General features: G+C 42.4%; 1 protein-coding gene across 2 annotated transcripts in view; it reads right to left on the reverse strand.

The window, feature by feature from the left end:
- Positions 1-484: 484 nt before the first annotated feature.
- TMEM217B (transmembrane protein 217B) overlaps positions 485-16,783 on the reverse strand; it is a 36,337-nt gene continuing 20,038 nt past the window's right edge. The window contains exons 2-3 of one of the 2 annotated variants that reach the window (XM_047859417.1): positions 3,000-3,075; positions 485-1,114 (exon numbers count right to left, since the gene is read on the reverse strand). In XM_047859417.1, coding sequence (XP_047715373.1) covers positions 533-1,096 — 564 coding nt within the window. In that variant the 5' untranslated portion in view covers positions 1,097-1,114; positions 3,000-3,075 and the 3' untranslated portion in view covers positions 485-532. The remainder of the gene's footprint in view (positions 1,115-2,999; positions 3,076-16,783) is intronic. The other variant, XM_047859416.1, reaches the window with a different exon arrangement.

Consider the following 16,783-nt stretch of genomic DNA (forward strand, 5'->3'; position numbering starts at 1 on the left):
TTGAAGTTGAAATTACTTAAAATGGGAAAAAAAATTGTAATTGATCCCTGGGTTGAAATAGCCACGTTCCCAGTGTTTAGTAACTTTGTGACTAGTGGACAGCGCAGATATAGAACATGTCCATCAGCACAGAAAGTTCTACAGGATAAGCACTACTCAAAACAAAACAAAACAAAAACAAACAAACAAACAAAAAAACCTCAGCAGAACCAGGCATGGGTGAGACAATCTGCCAGAGAAAAATTAGAAACTAGGGACACGCAGGGAGGAGGGGACCATGAGAAGTAACGGCATATACCGAGACGGCTAAGTAAGAACAAAGGCAGAATATAATTAAAGGCTAAAACAAGTCACAAACACACACATGCACAATAATTGATCCATGCAAACGTCCCTCCCCCAAGAATACTCTTAGGTGCATAAAACTCAAGGACCCTGAAAAGGTAAGCAGAAGCAACAGAAGGCAAGCAGGGAAAAGGGGAGCTATCGCTGGGGAGCACTGTTTATTTATTTCTCTCCTTCCTGGCACAGTTCAGTTTAACTTGCGGTACAAGGTTCTCAGCCCGACAGGCGGCCACGAATCGACAGTACTGATGGAAGAGTGCCTGTGGCGGCCTATTTTAACTGAAATCTTGGGGTCCTTGTAAAGGACGTAGGTATACTTGGTGACAAAAGGCAGAGACAAGAAGTGCAGGAGCATACGGGAGATTTGGAAGATCAGGTGGAGGTACATCACCTCCTTGAACTCATCTTTGATGATGCTGTTGACGATCACGATCACGGAGACACTGATGAGCTCATACGCGATGATCCACAGGGCATAGCACAGCAGCCCCACGTAGTTGTTCACGCGGATGCAATAGAGAAGCAACACGCTGAACACGAGGGTGATGGTGGATGAGACGACGTTGATGCTCCTCCTGTGGATCATGACCCAAGATATCAGCTCAGATTTTGTGTCCATGTAGATACTGACTTTGTCCTCGTAGCCAAAGTACGTAGTGTGGTTCAACTCAAAGATGAGGAACTGGAAGGTGTTAAGGAGAGAGAAGATGCCCACCACGAGGGAGAACGTCTTGTTGTTCATTTTATACATGTTTTATCACAGCACCTGCTGCAGGGGGAAAAAAATGGAGATAAATGATACGGTGGTAGAGCTAACCCTAGACAAATTCCTTGAGCCCCCGGATGTAAATGGGAGGGAGCCAAGAGTAAAATTGGTATATGGATAGGCAATGGGCCAGAGGTCAAGGGACATGGGCGTCTGGCCCCTGCTCTGACGTGACTAGCTATAGGCGACCAAGTCACTGGGAATTGAGGGCGTCGTTGGCCCAGGATACCCCTGGGATAGCTCACAGCTCTGCTGTTTCAGAGGCAGCTATTCTTTAAGGGGGCCAAAAGCACACTCCTGTCAGTGCCAGGCTTGTGGGAATTAGGAGGCTCCTGTATCTGGAGTGATGATGAAGGCAGCTCTGGGCTCTTCTCTGGGATATTTGTTTCTGTGAAGTCAGAAAACTGGCATGGCTCCTTGAATGGGGGCCTGGAATGACCCCTGATTTTTTTTTTTTTGCTTTTGTTTGTTTGGTCAGTGCAATTGTTCTATTGTAGTGAAATATACATAACATAATTTTTACCACTTTAGCCCTTTGCAGGTGTGCAGTTCAATGGCATTAAGTACATTCACATTGTTGTGCGACCATCACCACCATCCCTCTTCAGGCTTTTATATATTCCCCAAGAAAAAGTCTTGTACGTAGAAAATGCTAACTCCCGATTCTCCTACCCTCAGCCCCTGCTAACCACCAATCTACTTTCTGTCTCTGTGAATTATGCCTACTCCAGGCACCTCATAGAAGTGCAATCATACGCTTTTGTGCCCGGCTTATTTCATTTAGCATATTTTGCTTCTTTTTAAAATTAATTAATTAATTATTTTTAACATTTTAATTTTTTTTTAATGTTTATTTATTATTGAGAGACAGAGAAACAGAGCATGAGCATGGGAGGGGTGGAGAGAGGGAGAGACACAGAATCCGAAGCAGGCTCCAGGCTCCGAGCTGTCAGCCACAGAGCCCCATGCGGGGCTCAAACTCACAAACCACGAGATCATGACCTGAGCTGAAGTCGGACACCCAACCGACTGAGCCACCCAGGCGCCCCTTTAATTAGTTTTTTAAATGTTTACATTTGAGAGAGACAGACAGTGTGCAAGTGGGGGAGGGGCAGAGAGACAGAGACAGAATCCAAAGCAGGCTCCAGGCTCTGAGCTTGGAGTTGTCAGCACAGAGCCTGACGCAGGGCTCAAACTCACGAACCGTGAGATCGTGGCTTGAGCCGAAGTCGGACTCTTAGCTGACTGAGCCACGCAGGCAACTCTAGCATAATGTTTTTCAAGTTCATCCCAAATATTCTTGTACCTTATTCCCCACTATCCTCCCAACTCCGTGTGTCTCCAGAGTTTAGTCCTTGGTACACAAACCTCTTGCTGCACTCCAGGGCCCAGCGGTTTCCCAGGTAGGGTGGGAGAAGCTTTGTGCTGGCTGGTGGAGAACTGCGCTGATCCTTCCCTGCCCCCGCCAAGCAAACCTCCCATTGTCCCTGCCCACAGAACAGCTTCCAGAGGGCTACTCTCTTGCATCATTCAAAAAGAAGGCCCCAAGCCACACAGGTGTCTTCCCTTGGTTTAAGACTATTTTGCAGATTTCAAGGCTTGTCTTTGTAAATCCCCTTGGTCTTTGTCTGTGCTGCCCCAGCCTTGGGCTTAGCCTTTAACGCTGTCCCACGGTCACCATGAAAACTGCCTGACTTCCCTTTCTGCCTCCTGTCCTGTTCCTCTGGCCCATTTTAGTCATTCAGCATTCACTCAGCAAACACGTACTGAGCATTAACTATGTGCTGGATACTGAGCTTGGCACAGGTAAACATTCTAGTGAGGAAGCTAGACAAAAACAAAACAAAATGTGAATAAAATGTTTTTGATGTTTTTAAGGAAAACTTACGATGCGTTGTGATAAATGCCACAGAGGAGGTGCTCCAACGTCCTCAACATGTAGCAAGATCTAATCCAGAATCACTCTAATGTACACCAGAAACAAATATAACACCCTGTGTTAATTAACTGCAATTAAAATAAACTTAAAAAAAAAAAGATCTAATCCAGAATGAATATCAGGGGAGGCTTTCTTTCTTCTTTTTTTTAAATTTTGTTTTGAGAGCACAAGTGGGGGAGGGGCGGAGAGAGAGGGGACAGAGGATCTGAAGAGGGCTCTGTGCTGACAACAGCAAGCCTCCTGAGGGACTAAAACCCATGAACCATGGTGACCTGAGCCGAAGTCGGAAGCTTAACCGGTGCTCCAGGGGAGGCTTTCTGAAGGAGGCAATCATGGAACTTGTGTCTTAGAGGATATGGCCAATAACTGGATGGAAAAGGGAGGGACTTCACCTCTGGCAAAGTGGACAACATCCAGGTAGGCATGACAGACAAAAACCATTTGGGAAATAGCAAGTCTGATGTGGCTTGAGTAGAGAGGTAGGTTACAGGAGATGGTAGGGTCAGAAAAGGAGAGGACTTACCTGCCACGTCCAAGTTTCTCTGGAAGGCAATGAAGGAGACTCGGAAGGGCCTTAAGGATGTGTGTGTGTGTGTGTGTGTGTTGATCTGATTTGCATTAAAAATTTTTTTTTTCTTTTTCAACGTTTTATTTATTTTTGAGACAGAGAGAGACAGAGCATGAACGGGCGAGGGGCAGAGAGAGAGGGAGACACAGAATCGGAAACAGGCTCCAGGCTCTGAGCCATCAGCCCAGAGCCCGACGCGGGGCGCGAACTCACGGACCGCGAGATCGTGACCTGGCTGAAGTCGGACGCTTAACCGACTGCGCCACCCAGGCGCCCCTGATTTGCATTTTAGAAAAACATTTCTTGGGGCACCTGGGTGGCTCAGTCAGTTGAGCATCTGACTTTGGCTCAGGTCATGATCTCGTGGTTCATGGGTTTGAGGCCCACATCGTGCTCACTGCTATCAGCCTGTCAGTGCAGAGCCTGCTTCAGATCCTCTGTTCCCCTCTCTCTGCACACACCCTCCCCCTGCTTGCACCTCCCAATAAATAAATAAATAAATATTAAAAAAAAAGAAAAACCTTTCTTGCTGGTATGTGGAGCATGGGTCAGAAAGGAGGCAAGAGTAGAGGCAGGCAGAGAAGTTGACAGGTTTAAAGGCAATGGTGAAGCAAGGCAACATGAGGTGTTAGGGGGTTGCATTTGGGGTCTGGGGCTGTGGGAGGAGTCTGGGATTAGCACCGGGGTCAAGGGTGGCCCATTCACTGAGGTGGGAAGCACACTTAGAATGGGGGTGGGAAAGATGAAGAGAAGAACAGCTTGGGAAATGGTGGGTTTGAGCTCCCCTGGGATATCCAAATAGATATGTCTGTTATGAAGTCACCTCCATCAGCCTGGAACTCAGAAAGAATCTGAGTGTTTCTGAAATACAGCGTTGCTGGATACAGGATTCTTGGTTAATAGTGTTTAGAAGGGGGTGTATTCTGAATACATTATCACCACCAGTTGGCCTCCATTGTTTCTGCTAAGAAATCAGCCGTTAATCTTGAGATTCCTTATAAGTGTTGAGTCATTCTTCTCTTGTTTTCAAGATTTTCTTCTTGGGGTGCCTGGGTGGCTCAGTCAGTTGAGCATCTGACTTTGGCTCAAGTCATGATCTCATGGTTTGGGAATTCAAGCCCCACATGGGGCTCTCTCCTGTCAGCACAGAGCCTGCTTTGGATCCTGGATCCTCTGTCTTCCTCTCTCTCTGCCCCTCCCCAGCTCATTCTCTCTCTCTCAAAAATCAACATTAAAAAAAAAAAAAAGATTTTCTTCTTGTCTTTGACTTGAGCATTTACTATGCAGGGTCTATGGATCTCTTTGAATTTATCCTAATTGGAATTTTTTGAGCTTCCCGGATGTGTACGTTAGCGTTTTTCAATAAATTTGGGAAGTTTTCAGGCATTATTTCTTCAGATATTTTTTCTGTTCTTTTCCCTCTCTTCTCTCCTTCTAATACCCCCACTATGCATACGTTGCTTCTTGTTAGTGTGCTTCTCATGTTTCTCTGAGGCTCTGTTTATTTTTCTTCACATTTTTCCTCTCGGTTCTTCAGATCGCATAATCTCTAGCATCTATCTTCAAGCTCATTAATTTTTTTTTTTCTTCTGCCAGTTAAAATCTGCTGAACCTCTCTAGTGATTTTTTTCACTTCAGCTATTGGACTCGTCAGCTCTAGAATTTCCATTCAGTTCTTTTTTTTTTTTTATAACTTATTTCTCTTTTTTTTTCAACGTTTATTTATTTTTGGGACAGAGAGAGACAGAGCATGAACGGGGGAGGGGCAGAGAGAGAGGGAGACACAGAATCGGAAACAGGCTCCAGGCTCTGAGCCATCGGCCCAGAGCCCGACGCGGGGCTCGAACTCACGGACCGCGAGATCGTGACCTGGCTGAAGTCGGACGCTTAACCGACTGCGCCACCCAGGCGCCCCAACTTATTTCTCTTTTATTCATATTTATTGATATTCTGTGTTTGATGTGACATTGCCATCATATTTTCCTTTACTCCTTTTATCACTGTTTCCTTTAGTTCTTTAAATACATATGTGTTTAATGTTTATTTTTGAGAGAGAGAGAGAGAGAGAGAGAGAGAGAGAGAGAGAGTAAGCAGGGTAGGGGCAGAGAGAGAGGGAGACACAGAATCGGGAGGGAGACACAAATAAATGTGGCTATTGTTGAAAGTACTGCTATAAACATCGGGGTACCTGTGCCCCTATGAATCAGCACTCCTGTATCGCTTGGATAAATTCCTAGTGGTGCTATTGCTAGGTCATAGGGTAGTTCTATTTTTAATTTTTTGAGGAACCTCCACACTGTTTTCCAAAGCAGCTGCGCCAGTTTGCACTCCTACAAACAATATGAGAAGGTTCCCGTTTCTCCACATCTTCCCCAACATCTGTTGTTTCCTGACTTGTTAATATTAGCCACTCTGACCGGTGTGAGGTGGCATCTCAGTGTGGTTTTGATTTGTATTTCCCTGATGATGATTGACGTGGAGCGTAGTTTCACGTGTCTGTTGGCCATCTGGAAGTCTTCTTTGGAAAAGTGTCTATTTATGTCTTCTGCCCATTTCTTTACTGGGTTATTTGTTTCTCAGATATTGAGTTTGGTAAATTATTATTATTATTTTTAATTTTTAACAGTGGCTTTATTAGGTGAACGCTTGAAAGCATTCAACATTAAATTCAATGTACTTCACGTTAAAATTTTTTTTTAACGTTTATTTATTTTCGAGACAGAGAGAGGCAGAGCATGAATGGGGGGGGGGCAGAGAGAGAGAGAGGGAGACACAGAATCTGAAACGGGCTCCAGGCTCTGAGCTGTGGGCACAGAGCCCGACGCGGGGCTCGAACTCATGGACTGCGAGATCATGACCTGGGCCAAAGTCGGACGCTTAACTGACTGAGCCACCCAGGCGCCCCAGTTTACTTCACGTTAATGTTTGCAAATACATTATTAGCAATTCTTAAATATTTCAAATCAACTCACTTAAGTATAGAAGGCTTGCTCGTAGGTCTTCTGAGGTGACAAGACGACTGAAAGGAGCCTTGGACTTGAGTCCAGATCTCTAACCAACAATCACCTGTCATCACTGGTGAACTCATATGAGGGAACTTCAAGACTGAGAGGTGCAGGCCCCTTCCTGATCCCGCCAGAAGCATCATAGTGTGACCCATGGCAAGGGCAGTAATCACCCAAATCTCCTGCATTTGCAATGGGTACACAACCAAGATGAACGCAAACACCTATCAGGATAACCCGTTCAGGTTTTTCTTTACTCGATCTAAATCATGCTGCAGGTCCCCCAACTGGGACACTTCAACTGCGGCTTCCTGCTCAGTTTCCTTCTTGGTTCTATGACGCACAAACAGCGGTTTTCCTCTCCACTGGGAAGCCATGTTCTTGCCTTCTGGAATATCGGAGAGCTTGATTTCGATTTTCCACACGGCCAACACGTGAGCAGAAGCACTCATGCTGGAAACAAACTGGGAGACGACATTCTTGACAGCATATGCGACACCTATACTCGTTGTTACGGTTATCAAATAGGAGAAACCTTTTCTAGCCTCACTGCTCTCTTTTGAAGACTTTGTACCATCTGACACTTCGGTGCGTCGATAGTCAGACAAGTCAGGCACTCTGATGTCTGTGTGGGGATAACGGACAGAAGCAGGGACATTGAGGCCCACGGAGGCGACTCCTGGCACAGGAAGGGCCGCCTCACGTCCGGCACTGGCGGCCCCAGGGTGGCGGGCACCGAAGCCTGCACCAGAGGCCGCCACCCCGCCGGACGTGGCCCATAGGACGGCGCGACATGGCGACAGCTGCTCCGAAGGCCGAGCCGGTCGGTCACAGGCGAGTTTGGTAAATTCTTTATACATTTTGGATACTAACCCTTTGTATGATAGATCATTTGCAAATTATTTTCTCTCCTTCCGTTGGCTGCCTTTTAGTTTTGTTGTTTCTTTTTTTTTTTTTTTAATTTTTTTAACGTTTTATTTATTTTTGAGGCAGAGAGAGACAGAGCATGAACGGGGAGGGTCAGAGAGAGAGAGGGAGACACAGAATCGGAAACAGGCTCCAGGCTCCGAGCGGTCAGCACAGAGCCCGACGCGGGGCTCGAACTCACGGACCGCGAGATCATGACCTGAGCCGAAGTCAGACGCTTAACTGACTGAACCACCCAGGCACCCCCAGTTTTGTTGTTTCTTTGCAGTGCAGAAGTTGTTCATATTGAGGAGGTCCCAATAGTTCACTTTTGCTTTTACTTCCCTTGCCTTCAGAGACGTGTTGAGCAAGAAATTGCTGCGGCTGAGGTCAAAGAGGTGGTTGCCTGTTTTCTTCTCTTGGGTTTTGATGGTTTCCTGTCTCACATTTAGGTCTTTCATCCATTTTGAGTCTATTTTTGTGTGCGGTGTAAGACATGGTGGAAAGTGGACATTGTAGACAATATACTGTAGCAACTCTGGGTAATGGGATACCCCACCCCTCCCCTAGGCTTGTTATTTGCTTGTTTACTTGTTTAGTGACTGGCTGGATTACGTTGGTAAACTGTATTCTCCCCTGCACCCCAATATCCCACAGTGTGAAGCTTCTGGTATTGTTTGTCAGGGAGGTGCAGTTTAGGGTATGCCCACAGTCACTCTAGGATGACAATGGTTTTGGAAGTGCTGTCTTTCCTCTTTCTCCAACCATGCCTTAGTTGTTAAAATTCACTAATCTCTGGCTGATTGCTCTATTGTTTTCAATAATTCCCTAGGGCATAAATTGCTCTACAGACTAATCCAATAAAATTTGGGCTCCTTTGAAGGAATAGTTTCAGAAGTCAGTGTTTGAGGGTGTGTGGGGGGGAAAAAAAGAAGCCAGTGTTTGATATTTTTTCTGACCCTAGGAGGGTTTCTCTTAGTTCTTTCTTTCTTTTTTATTTTTCTAATTGGGTTGCTTGTTTTATTTTTTAAAGTTTATTCATTTATTTTGAGACAGCATGCTCTCTCTCTGTCTCTCTCTCTCTCTCTCTCTCTCTCACACACACACACACACACACACACACACACACACATTCGTGCACCATGAAGGGGGAGGGGCAGAGAGAGTCCTAAGCAGGCTCCAGCTGTCAGCACAGAGCCCGGAGCCCAATGCAGGGCTTATCTCATGAACTGAGATAATGACCTGAGCTGAAATCAAACATCGGACGTTTAACCAACTGAGCCACCCAGGTGTCCCCTCCTAGTTATTTCTTTCTCCGGTTCTCTCCTGAAAACTAGCTGGCCTAAAGTTTAGCCTCTATCTTCATTGGAGCTACACATCTCCTATCAATTGCCTTTTGCCACAACCTTCACTGTTTTTTGGGGTTTTTTAAATTGTTTTTTTGTTTTTTTAATGTTTAATTTTGAGAGAGAGAGAGAGAGAGAGAGAGAGACAGAGTGTGAGCAGGGAGTGGCAGAGAGAGAGGGAGACACAGAATCCAAAGCAGGCTTCAGGCTCTGAGCTGTCAGTACAGAGCCCGACGCGGGGCTCGAACTCACAGACTGTGAGATCATGACCTGAGCCGAAGTCGGACGCTTAACTGACTGAGCCACCCAGGTGCCCCCAACCTTCACTGTTTTAAAGAATGTCTTTAGGTTTGAACTTCTCTATGCTCTATTGGAAATGAATCCAGTTCCTTTGGGAAGAGATTGTGAACAATCTGTTTTATGGCTTACTTCTCTCCTGTCCCAGCCAAAATCTCTGAGCCACGGCTTTGGAACTGTGAGTGAGGACAATTATATGTTTCTGTCTTAGGGACACGCCTGCATTAGGAACTGAATGCTCTGTTGGGGGGTGGGGGGAAGAGAGCTGGATAAACAACATGTATACACATACAGTGGGATATTACTCAGCCTTAAAAAGGAAGAAAATTTTGATCCATGCTACAACATGGATGAACTTTGAGGATGGTATACTAAGTGAAATTAACCACTCAAAAAAAAAGACAAAGGCTTTTTTATTCCATTTACATGAGATAGCTAGAGTAGTCAATTCATAAAGACAGAAAACAGAATGTTGGTTGCCAGGGGGTGAGGGGAGAGGCCGAGGAGCTGTTGTTTAATGGTTCTAGAGTTTCCATTTTGCAAGATAAAAAGAGTGCTGGAGATCTGTTGTACAACAATGTGAATGTACTTAACATTATTAAACTCGGCACTTAAAAATGGTTATGATGGGAGGTGCCTGGGTGGCTCAGTTGGTTTAACATTTGACTCTTGATTTCAGCTCAGGTCATGATCTCACAGTTCATGAGTTCAAGCCCCACATCAGTCTCTGTGCTGATGGTGTGGACCCTGCTTGGGATTCTCTTTTTCTCCCTCTCTATCTGCCTGCCCCCCCCACCCCCCACTTGTGTGCGTGCATTTCTTTCTCTATCAAGATAAATAAATAAACATTTCAAAAAATGTTTTTTATTACTTTTGAGAGAGAGAGAGAGAGAGAGAGAGAGCTTGAGTGGGGGAGAAGGAGAGAGGAGAACAGAGGATCCGAAGTGGGCTCTGGCCGACAGCAGTGAGCCTGATGTGGGTCTCAAACCCATGAACCATGAGATGATGACCTAAGCTGAAGTTGGATGCTCAACTGATTGAGCCACCCAGGAGCCTCTAAATAAATAAACTTCTAACAAATGGTTATGATGGCAAATGTTATGTTATGTGTATTTCACTATAATTTAAAAATTTTAAATTACTTAAATTTTTAAAAATGAAAGTGAAATAATCTTTTTCAGACATAAAAAAAGCTGAAAGGATTAATCATCAGCAGAGCTGCACTACAAGAAATGTTAAAAGAAGTCCTTCTGGCAGAAGAAAAATGATACCCAGTAGAAATCTGGATCTATACAAAGGAACAAATAACCCTGGAAATGGTAACAACATAGGTAAATATAAAAATAAAAAAAAGATTTTTCTTGTTATTTAAAGCTCTTTGAAAGATAATTTAAGGAAAGATAATAACAATATATGAGGAGGTTTATAAAAGTCAAATGTATGATAACAATAGCACAAATAGGAGAGGAAAATTGGAAGTATACTGTTCTAAGATTCTTTTTTTAAAATTTTTTTTTTTCAACGTTTATTTATTTTTGGGACAGAGAGAGACAGAGCATGAACGGGGGAGGGGCAGAGAGAGAGGGAGACACAGAATCGGAAACAGGCTCCAAGCTCTGAGCCATCAGCCCAGAGCCTGACGCGGGGCTCGAACTCCCGGACCACGAGATCGTGACCTGGCTGAAGTCGGACGCTTAACCGACTGCGCCACCCAGGCGCCCCTGTTCTAAGATTCTTATACTACATGTGAAGTAGCATGATATCACCTGAAGGGAGTTGTGCTAAGTTAAAGCTGTATACCATAAACTCTAAAGCAGCCACTAAAATACACAACAAAGAATTACATATCTATAATAAGTTGGCAAAGGAGACAAAATGAAACCATAGAAATATCAAATTAATCCAAAAGGAGGTTAAAAAAAAAAGAGGAAAAAGAAAAGAGAAAAGGTGTGATGAATAGAAAACAAGTAACAAGATGGCTACTAGATGTAAATGATCTAAATACTCCAACAAAAAAGCAGAAGTTGTTAGATTGGATAAAAAAGGAAGACACAGGAACACCTGGCTGGTTCAGTCACTAGAACATGCAACTCTTGATTGCAGGGCCGTGAGTTCAAGCCTTCTGTTGAGGGTAGAGTTTACTTAAAAAAATTAAAAAAAAATTTTTTTTGGTGGGGGGCACCTGGGTGGCTCAGTCTATTAAGCAGCTGACTTCAGCTCAGGTCATGATCTCACGGTTTGTGAGTTCAAGCCCTGCATCGGGCTCTGTGCTGACAACTCAGGGCCTGAGACCTGCTTCAGATTCTGTGTCTCCCTCTCTCTCTCTGCCTGCTCCCTGCTCACATTCTGTCTCTCTCTCAAAAATAAATAAATATTTAAAAAAATTAAAAAAAAATGTTTATTTATTTTTGAGACAGAGTGTGAGCAGGGGAGGAGCAGAGAGAGAGGGAGACACGGAATCTAAAGCAGGTTCCAGGCCCTGAGCTGTCAGCACAGAGCCCGACACAGGCCTCAAACTCACAGACCGTGAGATCGTGACCTGAGCTGAAGTCAGACACTCAACCGACTGAGCCACCAGGCGCCCCCCAAATTTTTTTTTAAAAAAGGAAGACCCAACTAGTTACTGCCTATAATAAACATACTTCATACATAAAGACATAAATTGACTAAAAATAAAAAGATGGGAAAAGATATACCATGTCAACACAAATTAAAAGAATATTAGAGTGGCTGCATTAATATCATATAAAGAAAACTTCAGGGCAAACAGTAATCTCAGGGATAAAGAAAGTCATTTCATGATGATAAAAGGGTCAATTCATCAGAAGGATATAACAATTCTAAACATTTATGTACCCACTAATAGAATTTCAAGATACATGAAGCAAAAACTGATAGAATTATAAAGAGAAATGGACAAATCCACAACTATAATCAAAGATTTCAATGCATCGCTTTCAGTAATTGATAAAACAAGTGGACAGAAAATTAGAAAATATATTAAAAGATTTGAATAATGCTATCAACCAACTTGATCTACTTGACGTTTGGAGAACAGTGCACCCAACGATAGCAGAATAAATATTCTTTCCAAAAGCACATGGAACATATATCAAGATATAACATATTCTGGACCATAAAACTATTTTCAATAAATTTAAAATGATTCATATAATAAATTTATGTTCTCTAATTATACTGAAATAAGTTAGAAATTAATAACGGAAAGCTTTCTGGAAAATCCCCAAGTATTGAAACAAAGTAGCACATTTATAAATAACCCATAGATCAAAGAAAAAAATCAAAAGGATATTAGAGAGGGTTTTTAACTGGCTAAAAATGAAACACAACATATCAAAATTTGTATGAAGCCATTCAAGTAGCACTTAGGGGAAACTTTATAGTACTAAGTGGCTATATTAGAAAATAAGTAAAGTTGGGGCACCTGGGTAGCTCAGTCAGTTGAGTGTCCGACTTGATTTTGGCTCAGGTCATGATCTCATGGTTTGTGGGATTTAGCCCTGTGTCAGGTTCTGTGCAGACAATGCAGGGCTTGCTTGAGATTCTTTCTCCTCTCTCCCTGCCCCTCCAGTGCATGTGCACACACACACACACACACACACACACACACACACACACACACTTTCTCTCTCTCTCAAAATAAATAAGTAAACTTTAAATCTTAAAAAAAAAAAAAGAAAACCATATGGTCTTCAATCAATGACCTCAGCTTCTACCTTAAGAAGATATAGTAAGAAGAACAAATTAAACTCAAAGTAGAAGAAAGAAAATAATAAAGATCAGAGTGGAAATCAATGGGACGTAAGACAGGAAAAAGAAGAGATAAAATCAATGAAACCAAAAGCTGATTTTATTAAAAACTTAAAAATGTCTAGTCGGGCTGATCAGAAAAAGAGAGAAAACACAGATTAACAATATCAGGAATGAGATCAATGACCTCACTACACATTCTACAGATGTTACAAGGATAATAAGGGGATATTGTGAACAGCTTTATGGTAATAAACTTTACAGTTTAGATAAAACAGACAAATTTCTTAAAAGACACAAACTACTAAGGCTTACTCAAGAAGAAATAGATAACCTCAGTAGTCCTATATCTGTTTTTTGTTTTGTTTTGTTTTGTTTTGTTTTTTAGTTGAATTTGTAGTTTAATACTTCCCACAAAGAAAATTCCAGGTCCTGGGTAACCTGGGTGGTTCAGTTGGTTAAGCATCTGACTTCAGCTCAGGTCATGATCTCACAGTTCATGAGTTTGAGCCCTGCGTCAGGTGAGCTCGAGCCCCACTTTGGTTGAGCCCTGCTTTGGGGTGAGCCCTGCTTCTCTCTCTCTCTCTTTCTCTCTCTCTTTCTCTCTGCCCCTCATGGGATTTTCCCTCTTTCCCTCTCTCGCTGCCCCTTGCTCATTTGCACCCTCTCTCTAAATGAAAGAAAGAAAGAAAGAAGGAAAGAAAGAAAGAAAGAAAGAAAGAGAAAATTCTAGGTCCAGATAACTTCATTGCTGAATCCCACCAAACATTTAAGGAAGAAATAAATACCAGTGTACATAAACTCTTAAGGAAAATTGAAAAGGAAGAAATACTTCTTTCTATGAAGCAAGTATTACTCTAATATCAAAACCTGATGAAGACATTATAAGAAAACTACAGACAAACATCTCCTATGAACATAGATGCAAAAATTCTAAACAAAATTGAACAAATCTAATCCCACAGTATATAAAAAAGGTGATACACCATGACCAAGTAGAGTTTATTCCAGGAATATCATGTTTGGCTTAATGTTTGAAAATAATATGAAAGTAATTTACCATATTAACAATCTAAAAAATAAAGACCATATGATCATGTCATGTAGAAAGAAACATTTGACAACATGAAGCGTTTGTTACTGATTTTAAAAAAACCTAAGCAAACCTGGAATAGAAGGGAACTTCCTCAACATGATATAGGACATCTATGAAGCATCTACAACTAACACCATTATTAACAGAGAAAGACTGAGTGCTTTCCCTCTAAAATCAGGAACAAGACAATAATGTCCTTTCTCAGGGTGCCTGGCTGGCTCAGTTGGTGGAACATGCAACTCTTGATCTCAGGGTTGTGGGTTCAAGCCTCATGTCTGGTGTAGAGATTACTTAAAAAATAAAATCTTAAAGAAAATAATGTCCCGTCTCTGCTTCTACTCAACATTGCCCTGGAAGTGCTAGCCAGCCCTGTAAGGCAAGAAGAGGGAGAAGTAGGGGCACCTGGGTGGCGCAGTCGGTTAAGCGTCCGACTTCAGCTCAGGTCACGATCTCACGGTCCGCGAGTTCGAGCCCCGTGTTGGGCTCTGGGCTGATGGCTCAGAGCCTGGAGCCTGCTTCTGATTCTGTGTCTCCCTCTCTCTCTGCCCCTCCCCCGTTCATGCTCTGTCTCTCTCTGTCTCAAAAATAAATAAACGTTAAAAAAAAATTTTAAAAAGAAGAGGGAGAAGTAAAACTGTCATTATTTGCAGACCGTATGATCGAGTATACAGAAGATCCACAAAAACATTACTTTACCTAATACATGAGTTTAACAGTGTTGCAGGATAAAAAAAATCAATAGGCAAAAAAATTATTATTTTTTTAAAATTTTTTTTCAACGTTTTTATTTATTTTTGGGACAGAGAGAGACAGAGCATGAATGGGGGAGGGGCAGAGAGAGAGGGAGACACAGAATCGGAAACAGCCTCCAGGCTCCGAGCCATCAACCCAGAGCCTGACGCGGGGCTCGAACTCACAGACCGCGAGATCGTGACCTGGCTGAAGTCGGACGCTTAACCGACTGCGCCACCCAGGCGCCCCAGCAAAAAAATTATTTTTATATCCTAACAACGAACAACCAGAAATGAAATTTAAGAAATAATACCATTTACAACAGCATAAAATATACACAATTCTTAGAGATAAATCTGACAAAAGATGTGAAAGACTCATGCATTGAAACCACAAAGCATTGCTGAGAGAAATTAAAGAAAAGTGAATGAAGAGAGATACTGTTCTCAGGGGTTAGAAGACTCAATATTATTCAGATGTCAGTTCTCCCCAATTTGATGTATAGATTTAATGTAATCCCAATCAAATCCCCAGCAGGCATTTTTTAAAATAAAAATTTTAGGGTGATTCTAAGTTCATGGAAATGCCAAGGACCTAGAACGGCCAAAACAATTTTGCAAAATAATACAGATGGAGGAATGTGATTTAAAGACTTATAAAACTGCCATAATCAAGGCAGGATGACATTGGCATAAAGATAGACAAATAGATGAATGGAATAAAATAGGGTCCAGAAGTAGGTGTGTGTGTATATATAAAGTCAATTCAGTAGAGAAAGGATAACCTATTCAACAATTAGTATTAGAACAATTAGACATCCAGGAGCAAAAAAGGGAACTTTGATCTATATCTCTTGCCATATATAAAAAAATATATCTCAAAAGAGATTATAGGGGCGCCTGGCTGGCTCAGTTGGTAGAGTCTGCAGATCTCAGGGTTATAATTTTGAGTCCTGTGTTGAGTGTAGAGATTGTTTAAAAATAAAATCTTTAAAAGAGAGAGAGAGAGATTATATATCTAAGTGTGAAAGCTAAAATTTCTAGAGGAAAACATAAGAGAAAACCATTATGATCCTGAGGTAAGCAAAGATTTCCTATATATGATAACCAAAAATGTGAGCCATAAAGGAACAAATTGATAAATTGGACTTCTTTGAAATTAAAAATCTCTGCTCTTTAGGGCACCTGGGTGGCTCAGTCAGTTGAGCATCAGAATCTTGGTTTTGGCTCAGGTCATGATCCCAGGGTTGTGGGATCAAGCCCCGCCCTGGGCTCCATGCTGAGTGTAGAGCCTGCTCGAGATTCTCTCTCTCTCTCTCTCTCTCTCTCTCTCTCTCTCTCCCTCCCTCTCTCCCTCCTTCCCTCCCTCTTTCTTTCTCTCTCTCCCTCTGCACCCCCCCCATATTTGTGCTTGCTCTCTCTCTCTAAAATTCAATTCAATTCAATTCAGTTAAAAAATTGAAAATCTCTGCTCTTTAAAAGACACTAAGTGAATGAAAAGACAAGGCACAAACTGGAGAAAAATGATAAAGGACTTGTATCCAGAAAATATAAAGAACTTCCAAAACTCAGTAATAAAAAAACAAAACAAAAACCCCTCCATAATAAAAAAACAAACAACCTCATTTTTTTTTTAAGTAAGCTCTATGTCCAACACGAGACTTGAACTCATGACCTTGAGATCAAGAGTTACATGCTCAGGGTGTCTGGGTGGCTCAGTTGGTTAAGCATCTAAATCCTGATTTCAGCTCAGGTCATGATCTCACAGTTTGTGAGTTCAAGCCCCGCATCAGGCTCCACTATGACTGTGTGGATTCTGCTTGGGATTCTCTCTCTCTTTCTTTCTATCTCTCTCTCTACCCTGCCCATGCTCACACTCTCTCTCTCAAAAAAAGAAAAAAAAGTTGCATGCTCTAGCAACTGAGCCAGCCAGGTGCTCAATAACCTCAATTTTTTTTAAGTTTTTTTTTTTTAATGTTTGTTTATTTTTGAGAGACAAAGAGACAGAGTGAG

The sequence above is a fragment of the Prionailurus viverrinus genome, chromosome B2, assembly GCF_022837055.1.
Source record: "Prionailurus viverrinus isolate Anna chromosome B2, UM_Priviv_1.0, whole genome shotgun sequence".
Taxonomy (NCBI): domain Eukaryota; kingdom Metazoa; phylum Chordata; class Mammalia; order Carnivora; family Felidae; genus Prionailurus; species Prionailurus viverrinus.